General features: G+C 38.6%; 1 protein-coding gene and 1 long non-coding RNA gene across 16 annotated transcripts in view; one reads left to right on the top strand and one right to left on the bottom strand.

Annotated features, from left to right (window-relative positions):
• Positions 1-282: 282 nt before the first annotated feature.
• LOC127168566 (uncharacterized) lies at positions 283-6,069 on the bottom strand. Its single transcript, XR_007828120.1, has 3 exons — positions 5,974-6,069; positions 1,942-3,957; positions 283-834 (listed from the first exon to the last, which is right to left on the bottom strand). It is a non-coding gene; the product is annotated as an uncharacterized LOC127168566 (long non-coding RNA).
• Positions 5,756-15,524, top strand: part of tjp1a (tight junction protein 1a) — a 125,466-nt gene continuing 115,697 nt past the window's right edge. For 10 of the 15 annotated variants that reach the window (XM_051115536.1, XM_051115533.1, XM_051115532.1 and 7 more), the window contains exon 1: positions 5,756-6,228. In XM_051115536.1, coding sequence (XP_050971493.1) covers positions 6,134-6,228 — 95 coding nt within the window. In that variant the 5' untranslated portion in view covers positions 5,756-6,133. The remainder of the gene's footprint in view (positions 6,229-15,524) is intronic. The other 5 variants (XM_051115545.1, XM_051115543.1, XM_051115542.1 and 2 more) reach the window with 1 other exon arrangement.

The following is a 15,524-nucleotide window of genomic DNA, read 5'->3' as shown; positions in this document are numbered from 1 at the left end:
GAGATGAACTGAGGTGAAAGAAGGAAGAAGAACGGGAAGTTGTATATTCCAATGGAAGCTCGTTTACATGCATTTTAGATCACGTCGTGCATATTTTATATTACAAGCGTGCCAGCTGTCAAAATGGCGTGCTCATTTTCAGGGATGTATGAAAGCTGATGCATAAGCATGTCTTTTGTAGAAAGATTCCCATGCTTAAGTGTATTTTTCTGTGTATATGCATGTTAGTATTAAATGTCTCAGTCCACAGTTTTCATGCCCCGAGGGAGCGGGTGATGGTGATGACCGGGCGTCATGTTGTCATGGCGATTATGAGGGGGTTGTTATGTGCGGGTTGAGTTACAGTGGTCCTTTACTCTAGTAACTGGTGTGACAACAAGCAGCTGGTGGACGGCACTTGCCTGACTTCAACCAAATCTGCCTAATAAGGGCATCTGTTTATTTGTTTGTTTGATTTTCTCTCCCTGTGTAGCAGCATTCATCTTCTCATTAGTCTCTGTGTGTGCTCGTATTATTGGCCGTCTCTGTTAGATTTCCGTCCGTGATTGAATGGAAAGGGCTGTAGTCCAAGGCTTCAGAATTAATCTCGCGGCGGTGGGTCATGTGATTAATTGTGTCCGCGGGCCAGTTGAGGGTGTAACTTATGGCCGTGGATAATCAACACGTTCAGATGCGCCGTGTCCCTGGGGGAAATCTCCATCTGAAACCCATCCGGTGCTCCTCAAAGCAGGGACAAACTACGACAAGTAGTTTTTAAATGCCAGCTTTAATCAATGTGTGTCCTCTGCTCAGCATGCCAGTCGCCATCTCCTCAGTTAAGCACCTCACTGTCACCTGTGACGGAAAGGTGTGAGGTTTTAATAGGAAAACCTGCTGTGGCTGTCTGCTGTTGTGCGAGTGTGAGTTTACCAACCACCTCTCCTGACCTTGGGCTACTTCTGCAGGCCAGACTCCTGCTTGCCGGTGAAAGACCAACACATTAAAACGCATTTGTGCGTGTAAATGAGATGGGAAACACCCAAAACGTGGTATGCCGGATGAGACGATGTCACTTAGATTGTTTGACCTTTTCTTAAATGACATTATAAAGTATAAGTAGTTCTTTAGAGAGTCCTGCACACTTTTAGCAAAGATGATAATTGGCTGGGACACGAGTGTCAGCTCTGTGCTCGAATTTATTAAACATATATAAATTATGTATTGCAAAAAGGACAGTGCTACATGAATTATGCAGTGTTTATCATTGTAATTAGAATGGATTAGACAGACTGAACTGATGATGAGGAGCATAACATGCATTTTCAAGACTTTGTTTCTAAATTTAGTAAACGAAAAATGTCCTGCGATGGCTTTTGAACACTCATCTGAATTTCCCTGCACTTTTTGCACATTTAGATGGGTAAATATGAATGGAGTGTTTGTTTATATGCATACTGTTCGGAGATATTACTTGTCTCAGGACAGCTATTATCCAGTTCTCCATTTTTAAAGCCTTCATTTGAAGTGTCTCAGAGGACGGAATAAAAGAGACAGAAAAGTCTATTTTCTTTCTTTTATTAGAGACCTCAGGGCATGCAAGTTGCTGACATGCCACTTTCTATCTGACCTTTATGCTCTCTGATCACGATGGACGTTCTAACAAGAAAAACTTGCCTTTTGGGTCATGTGATTTCTACATGCTTTTGATGACATGAGACAGAAGAAACAAGACAAAAACAAGTGCATTAGAGACATTAATATTTTTATCTGCAGTTACACTCTGACTTCCCACTATCCTTTTTATCATTTTTTTTCGTAAAATATAAAATTATAATACACCTCTTCATAATATTGTAATTATAGTATGAATATTTTCAATTAACTTTATTTTTTAATTCTTTTTATTTAGCTGTAAAGGATTAGTTACCTTCCAGAATAGAAATTTCCTGATCATTTACTCACCCCTATGTCATCCAAGATGTTCATGTCTTTCTTTCTTCAGTCGAAAAGAAATGAAGGTTTTTGAGGAAAATATTCCAGGATTTTTCTCCATATAGTGGACTTCAATGGTGTCCAACGGGTTGAAGGTCCAAATTGCAGTTTTAGTGCAGCTTCAAACGGCTCTACACGATCCCAGCTGAAGAATAAAGACGAGGACACACCAAGCCAACGGTTGGCGGTTGGCAGTCGGTCAACTTCGGGCCATCAGGCAGCGTCTGTCGGGCCAGTTTGTTTGGTGTGATCCAGACGTCGCCTGTCGTTGGGCTTACGTTGGCAGCAGTTTGCTGTCAGCGTGAGTGAGATCTCTGATTGGATGCTTAGTTTAGCGAACAAGTCGTGTCGGAGAATTAGCGAAAATGATAAAAACGAGTAAGTAAACGAAGACGGCACAAACTGACTGATGTCAGGTAGCATTAGACTGTTCTAATGCTACCTGATGTTACCCAATCATATGTGAATATTTTCATAATAACTTGAGCCGCTTAAAATGAAGAAAGTTATCAACATAACTGATACTCACAATAGTAAGCAAGCGCTGCTTTGTTTACGTTTTGTATACTTACAGCTTTATGTGAATGTTTGGAAACCCCTTGCAGAATCTGTGAAAATATGAATAATTTTAACCAAAAAAGAGAGATCATACAAAATGCATGTTATTTTGTATTTAGTACTGTCTTGAGTAAGATGTTTTACATGAAAGAGGTTTACGTATAGTCAATAAGACCAAAAAGACCAAAAAATTATTAAATAACCCTTTAAAAGTTTGGGAACCCTTGGTTTGTAATGCTGTGTGTGGTTACCTGGATGATCTACATCAACTTTTTTTGTTTTGTGATGGTTGTTAATGAGTCCCTTGTTTGTTCTGAACAGTTAAAATGAGCACTGTTCTTTAGAAAAATCCTCCAGGTCCTGCAGATTCTTCAGTTTTCCAGCATCTTTGCATATTTGAATCCAGCAGTGACTGTATTGTTTTGAAATCCATCTCTTCACACTGAGGACAACTGAGAGACCCAAACTATTGAGAGACCCAAACCCAACTATTAAAAAAGGGTCAAACATTCACTGATTCTCCAGAAGGAAACACGATGCATTAAGAATCAGGGGGGTGAAAACTTTTGAACAGGATGAAGATGTCCAAATTTCTTATTTTGTTGAAATTTATTGTATTTTTTCCCATTTAGTACTGCACTTCAGAAGCAACAGAAGATACTTGTATGTTTCCCGGAAGACAAATTAAGTACAATTTACTTGATCTTTAAATTCAAAAAGTTTTCACCCCCCAGCTCTATTTTTGGTCTTGTGGACTATATGTAAACATCTTTTATGTAAAATATCTTACTCAGGGTAAGATATTTTACATAAAAGGTAATAAATAAAAAAATAGCATACATTTTAAAATTCTTCACATTTTTACAGATTTCCAAACTTCCACATAAAACAGTATATATATTTCATCTTCATATCAGTGAATGAAAATATGTGTGTATAGAGAGAGAGAGAGAGAGATTATTTCTGTTAAATAACTTTTTTCCATTAAAATATATATCTGATGTACTTAACGCCTTGTACTTTTCTTTCAGTATGACTCATACAGTATTGTAGTTGCTATATTTAGTATGCCTTGATATGATTCCTTAGTAAGCTCAGTTCAATAGTTTAAATGTACATAATTGGGGGGGTAAAGTGCTTGTATTACTGTCAGGTCTATTAGAAAATAAATGTGTTGAGAGTCCAGGCAAAGATATTAGTGTGCTTCTTTTTATATAAAAGTACTGCAAAAAAATCTCTCAGGCGGTCTCTCAGTGATATTTCTCTGTGTGTCCTGGTGTTTGACCTCACTGAAGTGCATCTCTCTTAGTCATGCTTAACCCAAAAAGGTTAATGGCCTCTCCTGTGGGACCGAGGCACTGGTGCGCTCTCAAACCACTGCCTGGTCGCATTTCATTTTTCTCCGTATAGCTTGTGGTGAGGTATTTCCTGCACACAGAAGATCAATTACTGATTTATTTTGAGTCACAAAATTCCTTTTATTGTTTGACACAGCAGCCAATAGTTCTGTACACCCAAGAGGTTCATAATAATAATCAATTAATCTTTCTTCAATAATAAGAGCGTCTCTACACAATTACAGTGGACTCGCTAATCACTCAATTCACTTTCCATTTCTTAATCACATGCATTTTAAAGTGTAGAGCCCCCACTCCCAATCCCCCATCTCATTTAGTGCTTCAGAGGTCTAAAGGTTAAGGATCTGGGCGTCCTTCAGATTGAACACTGGTTCAGGCCCATGAAATGATGTTTTTTGAGGAAAGCATTTCAAGATTTTTCTCCATATAATGGACTTCATTGGTGCCTCGATTTTAAACTTCCAAAATGCAGTTTAAATGCAAATTCAAAAGGCTCTAAACGATCTCATCTGAGGAAGAAGGGTCTTATCTAGCGACAAAAATAAAAATTTCATCAAGTTCATTATCTGTCTCCTCCAGTTCAAAAAGGTAGAGTATGGTGAAAAACTCCATCTTATTTTCTCCTACAACTTCAGAATCGCCCAACAATGTTGTACCTTTTTGTTTGTAAACAGCATTTGGGTTACTTGCACTTCTTTAGTCTTTGCTGGTTCGCTTTGTAAACTGAGTCTGTAGTTCTGCCTACGTTCTGCGTGACCTTTCAACGTGATTCAATAGTATGTAGCGTCGTGAATGTGCATCCCAAAGCTAGCGCTACACAAGCTTTTGTGCTTAAAAAGTAAATAAATTTTTATTTTACGAAAAAAATGTCTGATCGTTTGCTAGATGAGACCCGTCTTCCTCGGCTGGGATTGTTTAGAGCCCTTTGAAGCTGCATTTTGGAAGCTCAAAATCGGGGGGCACAATTGAAGGCCATTATATGAAGAAAAATCCTAAAATGCTTTTCTCAAAAAACATAATTTCTTCACGACTGAAGGCAGAAAGACATGAACATCTTAGATGACAAGGGGGTGAGTAAATTATTTGTAAATTGTTGTTCTGGAAGTGGACTTCTCCTTTAATTAGGAAATCAAAAGCACTTACAATTGATCCTATTGTATGTTCTGGTTGCCTAGAAAGCATATGACTAAAAACGTTCTTTTGTCTGAAGGCGAAGTGCCCTTTCTAATCAAGCCAGTCGTTTAACTTTAAGGCAGCTAATGTTCAAGCTGCCCTTTAGACCTCTGCGGTATCAGATGAGGGTTACTTAAGCAGATTGAGACTAAAAGAAGGTCAGCAGGTAGTCATCGCAGTGGCTCGTTTAGGTTTTTGGTGCTTTGACATGGATTAAAATAGCACTGTTGCATCCTGGTGCGTTTGGATGAACAATACTTAATCTGTGTATCCATTTACTGATGGTTATGTGCAGTGCATGTGTTCGGGATTAAAAAATTCATTGTGCCTTCTCTCCGCTTCTTCACATCTCCCTCGCTCCTATTCCTGTCTCCCATCCCCCTCTTCCATTAGTAAACACCGGTCACAAAGCTCAAATCACAGAAAGCACAATTTTGCTCTGAGTTGCACTGAGATCTCTTAGTGAGCTGGTTGAACCGAGATGCTTTGTAAATCATCTGACATTATGTTTAGATACTCTGAAATCTATTTCCGTGCCATCTGAGAGACGCTCTCTGGCTGTCTGTCTCTCTCGCTCGTTGCTTCTCACCCCCACTCTTGCTCTTCCCGAGCATGTGCGCGTCTCTCTCTCTCTCTTTCTCCCTCCCTCTCCCTTGTCTCTCTCTTTTTTGTGCGTATATACATGCACACTTTTCCTCTCTCCTACCTCACACACAAACGCTCAGCCGCTGTCACTTGCCGCTGGTTTCTGTCAGAGTTTCTCTCTGATTGTTTTCAGAACAGAAAGTGCTTCGCGAGGAGCGCGCAGAAACAATGTGTCGCTCCTGACCAACACTGAATGGATTAGCCGGCTATTCAGAGCACTAATGAGATTACAGGGTCACAGCAGACATGGGTCCTAGCGGCATGGTACCTTTTGTCGCGCTTCTTGAGGAGTGTTTTCCTTGTCAGTCCCTCAGCACTGGAAATGGCGCTCTGAAAGTGACCGAGGCGGACCCGGCGCAGGCGGATGCCAGGGAATAGACGCGCACAAGCTCACCTATGTTGGTTTCGTGGTGGTAGTGCTGGACAATATGAAGTACCAGAAATACATAACAGTGATGCAGATGGCCATGGGAGTGACAGCCTCCAACAAAGACGACTGCATCCCTCCGAAGAGACAGCTGTGGTGAGTAGAAACTGAACAGTTTGAGAAGTGAGCGAGCGAGTGTGGAATGGGAGGAGAGTGAAGTGTGACGTGCGCCGAGGTTTTGTCAGACTTGTGAACGCAAAAAGGAACGGAAAAAGAGATGGACAGAAGAATAGATGGAGAAACTGTTGCATTTTAGTCTTGGACAGCACAATTAGAGGTGTTTTGCTTAGTTTTGTTTGAGTTTTTCCTCTCTTTTTCCTTTTTTTGTTTTTGTTTGTAGTTTTTTTTTGTCTCTTTGATATGTTGATATGTAACTCCCTCTCTTTCTCGCTTTTTTTTTGCTCACTGGTGATAGATTGAATCGGTCCTTCCCTGGTATAATAAAAGCTTACACATGGACCTAAAAATAAAGCTGTTGAGCCTGAATGGTTAAGTTCAAGATGCTAAACATACAAAAAATAATGTAATATTTTCTAATGTTTTTTCCCTTTGCATTGGGCTTGATTATGTTTTAATTTTCATTCTCCAGTGCCTTCACACTGAATGCACTCAGACAGCTTATTAATCACATGGGTGCAGCCACTCAAATCCATTTAACAATTACCTCTCAGTGCGTTTGCAACATTCTTCCAAATGAAAGAACAAAATTATACACATCCTCTGATTTTACGGTGGCATGTGTTCATTATCTTAATGATATTTGTGTGCACTGGTTGAGTGGAGGTTGGAGCTGTGTATCATTGAGTTAATAATACAGACCTCTCTTTTTTATATTTTCTTTATATTTTCTATTGTACTTGCTTATTATTTTCAAAGGTCAGTCAGAAAATTTCTGTTCCACCAGAACACCTGCTGGCACCAGAACCTCACATCTGCTTCTCGGAATTCAGCCTTAGCCATATTTTGTATGTTATGCAAACCCACATTATCATTTAGTATTTTGGTGATAGTAAAATTGAATATGTTATGGAATGCAATGAGTAAATGAACTCAATTGATGAATGTTTGAGGAATTGAGGTGAATCCTGAGAAGATTTGGAATACAAATGCATTTCTTTCATGCTGCACTTATTTAATCTGTTCTTTTTTTATATATATGTGTATTTATTTTTACATTTTATAAGCAGATGTGTGTGTATTTGATGTGTATGTTTAAAAAATATCTTAAGTGTAAAAACCCTTTATGTTATCACTTGTGGTTCCCTCAGAAGGCTCACAAGGGTGTGTCGTGTGTTGGCACCCCCACCTCCCCATCAGCACAGCAGTCACGTGCATTGATAAGGGGGGTGGGTTTTTCATCAGAATTATGTTACATTATTGTCGTGATGGAAGCATCCATCCAACCAGCTAGCCTGTGGTTATTGGCTCTCCGCTGCTTCCTGTTCATACTGTGTGAACGGTAACCGAACGTGTTGACAGTGGGAGGCAACCGTTGTATTGCACCCTCCCAGATGTCTGTCTGTTGCATCCTGCAAGCCATTGTTCTCCCACCTGCCTAATGATGCATGAACTCACCCAGAAGCATCACACCCCCAAGCAGAGTGGATTTTAATTGCAACTTCTAGAAACATATTTTTGTCTTTAATAATTGCACGATTATTGTAGGTACAAAAAAAGTGTTTCAGAAACGCCAAAGCAAGAAATCACTTTTTTCAGAGTTTGAACCTGAGCCCCTTTTATATTAAGCAATGAATGTAGATCTAGTTTAAGTACTTGTACTACGACAGTACGTTTTCTTCTTAGACACTCAGTCAAACAGTGTATTGAGTGATGTCACTTGTCTTTTGAAGCAAAAGCGCAATGTTGAGAAATTCTAGTGCATTTTGCACATATACACTGAAAAAAAAATTGGTGCTGAAACAACTTTCACTCAGAAATTGGTAGTAAATTATTGCAAGTAACACATTGAATTAAACATGACAACTTTGAAAAATCTTTTTTTTTTTACAGTGAAGCCAATCTGCAATCACATAATCAACTGTAGGTCTGTTAGTCTGACATCAAAAAACCCAGACTAGTACATTTTTACAGATGGACTGTAAGAGTACATTTTATTGATTGACTCAGACTGAAACAACTTTTAACGTGCACAAGGATTTTAAAAGAGATTCAGAGTGTCAAAACTGACAGCACTGAGCTTCACTTACTAGCTAGAGAGGAAATCTCAGCACTGATTGACACTGATTGCTCTTGGTCTCCTCAACATTGTCATTGACTCAGAGATGTGTGGTCAGGGTAAAATAGCTGTGTTTCTCTGTTTGTTTTTGACACACGTTTTCCACTCTGCCTTGAGATTGTAATCTCCTTTTAGATGCTTTATGGCACTGTGGGGGACAGATTACACTGGGTTTACTGAGTCATGACTGCCTCATCCCTGCCTTACGGCTCTTGCTCCTCTGCCGCCCCACAGCCTCCTCGTGTGGAGCGTCTTTTAAGGAGGGTTATGGGTTTGAGGGGTTGTAGGGGGGGATTCTGCTTAAAGTTGGCGGTAAGTTGGTTTAGTGGCCGCTGTAATCACATTAGGGATTAATTTATTGGGTAAAGCATAAAAAAGAGCGGGAAATGTGGAGAGTGGATAAAACAAATGGTGCTCACAAAAACATTGAATGTGATCCTGGACCACAAAACCAGTCATAGGTATACGGGTAAATTTGTAGCAGTAGCCAAAAATACGTCGGTCAAAATTAGCATTTTTTCTTTTATGCCAAAAATCATTAGGGTATTAAGTAAAGATCATGTTCCAAAAAGATATTTTGTAAATTGTCTTACCGTAAATACATCAGAACTTAATTTCTGATTAATAACGTGCATTGCTAAGAACTTCATTTGGACAGCGCAGAGCTTATTTATTGACAGATAAATCTCAATTTCAAAAAATTGACCCTTATGACTGGTCTTATGGCCCAGAGTTACAAATGAAGTGAGACATAATGCAATTGCTTTGTTAAAGGACCAGTTCACCCAAAAATGAAAAATTTACTAAAAATGTACTGAGTAGGCCTTAGCAATGTAAATGAGACTGTGAGGGATAGAAGTAAAAGTGTAAGCCCTTTGTTCATCTTTGAACGTAATGCAACTGAACTGTTCCCAGGCCCTGGAAGGTAGTAAGGACATCGATAAAACAGTCCATGTGACATCAGTGGTTCAACCATAATTTTACGAAGCTACAAAAGCTTTTTTCTTGACACACAAAAAGTATTCTCGTAGCTTTGTTCTTACTACCTCTCTGGGCCTTGAATGTAGTAGTTGCGTTCCTGTCTATGCTGGCTTAGAAAGCTCTCAGATTTCATCAAAAATATCTTAATTTGTGTTTTGAAGATGAACGAAGGTCTTATGAGTTTGGAACGACATGAAGGTGAGTAATTAACGACAGGATTTTCATTTTTGAGTCAACAATCCTTTTAAACTCAATGTGGCGTCTATGCTGACTAAGGTCTATATTCATTTTTAAGTCAACTACTCCTTTAAAATCATTTCCAAACAGTTTTCTTTCTACTCTCTTTTAGCCATTTGGTTCTAGCCAGGATTTTAGTCTGTTTAGTGTTACGACACAACACTGTCCTCTAAATGTGTCCCACTTTATGACTTTAAACCTGTACCTTAACTTCTTACTCATGACTCCTTTAAAAAACCTGCCCACAGGGAGGGATGATAACATACGGCCTCAGAGTTTCTGCTCCTTGTGGGCTGGCCTGTACAAGTGTGACCCCTCTGATCCTTGAGTCAGATCTGCTTTCAGCCAGGCTGACTCATAGTACTCACCATATTGACCTGCAGGATAAAAACAACATGCAGTTGGTCACCAAGCTGAAGCTGCAACCTGAGGGTTTGACACAATGCTTAGTCATAACAGCAGAAAGTGTCCTGTTTCTGTAACACTGTTCCGCAGGACTCTATCATGCAAGACGTTCTACAGAAACTACGTACATTTGCATGAACTGTGAAATTTGATTATAGTCAGACTATTGTACATGTCTGAATCTTGTGCACAGTTTTTCAAATCTGGCAACATTTTAAAATATTTTTTTTTCCTCCGTATCAGCAGTGTTTGTCCTTATGATTTTGCCGCCTTTGTTTAATAAGACTTTGCGGCTAGATGTGTGTTTTGCTCTAGGTGCGCGTGCCAGGTCGTGTTTGTGTAGTCTCTCTTGCAGTCAGGACGGGTGGAGGGTGGGAGACACTAAGCATGGGCCTGTGACCGTTGTACTGTCATGTTTGATACACGTCTATATCCCTAATCTCCCTTTCCATCTGTCGAAGCTGTCTGGCCCACCTAATCAGCATGTCGCTTCCTGTTCTGCTCCTGGTCATCTCATGTCAAAGGTCCACTGCTAAGATTATTTACAGTTATCCCATCAATGTGACCACCAACACAAACACACAGATTTTCGCATGCTTAAAGTTTTATACTTGCCGTAATATTTCTTGCTTTGTAGTCTTGTGACTTTTTAAACTCTTTGGTGGTGTAAATCTTGTTTTTATGATTACACTGTCATCTTAGGAAAGCAGAGGAAAAGGCAAATAAGGATGAAAGACATCTTGTCCTGTTTGTCCAGGCCTGTGCAGTGTTAATGGTATTCAGGGATCAGTGTTGCAGATTAACCTCTGAACGACGGGTGAAGAGGAGGAATCATTACAGAAGGGCTACTTAGACTAAAGCCGTGTGTTGTGTCTGTGTCTCTGCTTTTGTGTTTACATCATGAACTCTGTGCAGAAGTTCCCAGATGATTCCTCCACTTGAGTTGCTTCTCTTAAAGGAGATTCACCAAAGACTGAGGTGTCAAGTTTTAAGAATTTGAATGCATTTGCAGATTTAGTTTGACCCTTGATGTCTTTGGTAAGTTGTACTTGATTGCTCTGCAGAAAGCATCCAGCTCGTCGTGCCAGGAATGGCTATAGAGCATAATGTCACATGAGACTGTTTGGAAACACCTTGTTACTGAACCTGAATGCAGGGTCATTGTGTAAAATCCAAAACATTTTGAAAATGTCTTTAAACCAGACCCCCATGGAGACTTACATAGGATGCAAAATTCACTTTTACATCCTGTTTGCATATAAATGTGTCTTAGCAGTGTGTGGACACAACTACCAAGGTAAAAACTTGGGTTATTTGGCAACCCAGCTGGTTGGGTTAAATGGTTTTACCAAATATGCTGAGTTATTTTATTCAAGTCAACTATTGTTTAAAAATTATATTGCTGATTTAAAATGGAATGGAGCTTATGAAAACACACACAGAATTACTAGAGTCAACAGCAATAATCAAAAGATGAACAAAATGAACAGCAAAAACAAATGAACAAAATACAAGACAAACTGAATTTATTTGGGTGAATATATTTAAACTCATTTAACAAGCATTTTATACATAAAAATGTTACATTTAAAAGTATAATTTTAATTTATGTGTATTCAACTGTTCTCTACAATCGATTTTTTCCAGAAATTGCGCTAATTTGTTTATTGGGTTAACTGCAAACTTCAGACCACAGCCTTGCGTTTCGCTCGTATCTGAAAGACTCCAAAAACTGTCCATAAACAAACAGTACTGACATCAGAGAACATATTTTAAGATTAATCCATGTATTTTATGCAAGACGAAAGGTGTTTCCATCCTGCGAAACAACTGCTTCTGACGCAGCTGACTGACATCTCGTCCTTATGTTGCGTTGTGTAAAATAATACAATTTATTGCGCAGTAAAGACTTTATAAATTAAATAAAATGTATACAAACCTTTATTTCACTGAAAAAGTGCAAATTGACAGGGCTGAGAACCGGTCTCTCCTGTAGAGGATTCAAAAAGCCAGTGCTCTGACTGACTGTAACTCAGCAATTGGGTTGTTTCGTCAGAGACGGGCTCAACCCAGCGGTTGGGTAGAAAAAAATAAAAATGACCCAGCAACTTAGTTACAGAAAAACTGAAAAATGTTACAAATAATGCAATAAAATAATCCAAGAAGTTGAACCCAGCATTGGGGTTAAAAAATAACCCAGCACCTTGGTAAAAATATTAAAAATAATCCAATAAAATTAACCTAGCATTTGGGTTAAAAAAAAAAAAAAAAAAAGCCAGCATTTTTTAGAGTGTACCAAATTCTGGAAAATGGCCATCCGATGTCCCCTTTAAATATAGTAAAATATATTTTGAAAAATGTTATTTGTTAAGAATTTATTAAATAAAAATTTTAGTCTGTGCTCTTTGAACATGAATAGAGTTTGGAAATGAAGCTGGTCTTGGTCAAAGCACGTCCCTCAGAGTGAGTCTCACTTGTCTGCTTTCATCTGAGAAGGATCTGATGACTGGTAGTATCCTCAGGACACTCTCTTCTCTTAGTCATGCAGTTTAGCCTTAAAACTATCCCAGCTTGCAATCAGCACACACCCAAGCCCCGTCTTATATTCGCTCATCATATCAGGTGCTGTGTACATCACTGATACGAATACATCAAAGCTCCTTGCCCTCACCTTGGCATCCTATTGAATGAATGTATCCTAACAAGGTAGTGTCACAATCACTGAACTGAGTAATGGATCTACATCGGCACAAGGTCTCAGCTCTTCCGACCATGCAATGTCATACGGCGTGGCCTTGCTGGGCTATCTGTTTACGCTGAACCTTCACACGAGCACATCACCTTTGTTGGAGCATGCTGAGTGTGGCATGAGTTATCACACATACATGGCAGTGGGCTATTTTACCATAGATGACTATAAATGTGATTCTCTATCAATATATTGCTAACCGTCTTGTGTTGATTCATGTTAGAATGTATTTCTTCCTTTACTTCCTTTTTTTTAAATGTTATTTCTTTAAAGGGGTCACGAACTGCCTTTTATTATTTTGTACTGTTCTCTGAGGTCCACTTATAATGTCATCAAAATTTTCACATCAAAAACACCATAATTTAGAAGTAATAGGTTATTTTCTGTCCTGTTTTGACCCCCTCATCTAAACACTCTGTTTGAATAGGCGGATTGTAAACACCCACTGCTATGATTGGCTAACAGTTGTGTATGTTTGACAGCCTACATCCTTCATAGATGGATGCTCTTGTAATTTAGGTTAAAATGCATAAATACTCGGTATATATGAAACGATCTGTAATAACAGACAAAGCAATAGTGACCACATAATAAAAACAGTTACTCACACTTGTGACATTACTGTCGGATCCAATGTAGTCAGCACAGTATCATCTTTTAGTTTCAGTCTTTCTGAAAATCCTGCTCTGAATTGTGGCTTGTTTGTAAACAAATCCGCTGTAAAATGAAGTGAACAAAGGACCAAGTTCTGACTGATGTGGTCTGGAACTTACATTAAAGTTCATTAAGTTAACTCACTCTTTACTAATGTTGGAATCAGATAAGATTATTTTTCCACAACTTGGCACTGCACAGCATCTTGTTGTCTTCGGAGCCATCTTTATTGTTTGGTTTCTTCGTAGACCTGCGTTTGCCTCTCTCGTTATTTACCTAGCCTTCTACATGCATTAATTGGTGGGCGGGGCTAAACAGTGATGTAGAAGCAGGCATTGATTTTCTATTGCAGAGGCGGTGTTTAGACACACTATTATGTCATAAAATGGCACATTCCACAACCTGTCGTTTTGGCAGATTGGCTTCAATATATGCTGTTTTTAGATTAACAAGACAGTTTTGAGTTTTGAAACTTACAGGATGTTTTTATAGTACAATGACATCATATATGTGAAAAGATCAAGGGAATTTTGATTTCTCAGTTCATGACCCTTTTAAATATGTTGTTAATCTAATTATATATAGATTTATCTGAATCTAAACCATTCATTTTTTTGTTAAAGGGGTCATCGGTTGCCCATTTTCCACAAGTTGATATGATTGTTTAGGATCTTAATGAAAAGTCTATAACATACATTGGTTAAAAAACAACACCCTTTTTACCTTGTCAAAATCAGCCCTGTTCACAGCAAGCTGTTTTGTTGCATGTTGCTTTAAATGCTAATGAGCTCTGCTCACCCCGCCCCTCTCTTCGGTGGGATGATGAGCAGACTGTAAAAATTTAGCCACATTTAGCTGTGAAACTAGCTAACTAGCACATTATTAGGAAAGGCGATTAGCAAAGATTCATAAAAACCCCTTATACTGGATCAGAAATGATTTGCATAAACATAGACACATTTATGTACATTGCAAGGCACATTCCCTTCAAAAACTAAAGTAACGTTAATCCTCTGCATCTCAGCAGCTCAGATGTTGGGAGTAAATGACGACTGCTATGTTCATTATTACATCCAACAACAGAACACCTCATTCGCTCAGTCAGAGGCGTTCTTGTTTACTCCTGCACTGGCGTCAAAACAATGGCAGACAGTTCACAGCACTCTTAGGGCGGGTCTAAGGTAAGACGGTTGTGTCAGTCAACTATTGTGGAAGCGGCGTTGGTCTGTGTGACGTCACACAGCCAAGAATCCGAGAATGGCCTGATTTGAAAGGAGTTATGACTTATATGGATTTTTAAAAAAAAGCACTGGGTGGATTTTTGTCATTTATAGGGTGGCTGTGTACACACACACAAACACAAACAACAAGTAAAAGTGAATTTTAAAAGTCAAATTTAATAGACTTTTCAAAAAAAGTAGCTGTAGAAAAAGAACATTTATTTCAGTATAATTACACAGACTGTTCAGAGATAGCATGAATGCATTTACGCAATTAAAATTACATAAATTATGCTGAGATAAATGGCTTTTAAATGGGCATTAATTGGTTTAAAAAATTGAGCACTGAAATATAAAATAGTTTAACTGAAAAAAAAAAAAAAAAAAAAATCAGATTGGCGGCAAGTCACTGTCTTAAAGGAGAAGTCCACTTCCAGAACAACAATTTACAAATAATTTACTGACCCCCTTGTTATCCAAGATGTTCATGTCTTTCTTTCTTCAGTCGTAAAGAAATTGTTTTTTGAGGAAAATATTTCAGCATTTTTCTCCATATAATGGTCTGGTATGGTGCCCCGATTTTGAAATTCCAAAATGCAGTTTAAATGCGGTTTCAAACGATCCCAAATGTGATTGTAAATGATCGCAGCTGAGAAAGAAGGGTCTTATGTAGTGTAACGATCGGTTATTTTAATAAAAAGAATACAATTTATATACTTTTTAATGCCAAGTGCTCGCCTTGTCTTACTCTGCTTGGACTGTTTTTGTTCCGGTTCAGGACAGTTAGGGTATGTCGAAAAACTCCCATCTCATGTTCTCCCTCAACTTCGAAATCGTCCTATATCACTGTTTTACCTTTTTTGTTAAGGATGTTTGATCTTCTTTGCATGTTCACATTGCAAAGACTGGG

The sequence above is a fragment of the Labeo rohita genome, chromosome 7 (assembly GCF_022985175.1).
Source record: "Labeo rohita strain BAU-BD-2019 chromosome 7, IGBB_LRoh.1.0, whole genome shotgun sequence".
In the NCBI taxonomy this organism is placed as follows: Eukaryota; Metazoa; Chordata; class Actinopteri; order Cypriniformes; family Cyprinidae; genus Labeo; species Labeo rohita.
The sequence above is the reverse complement of the archived record's forward strand: the minus strand, read 5'-3'. Positions and strand labels throughout refer to the sequence as shown.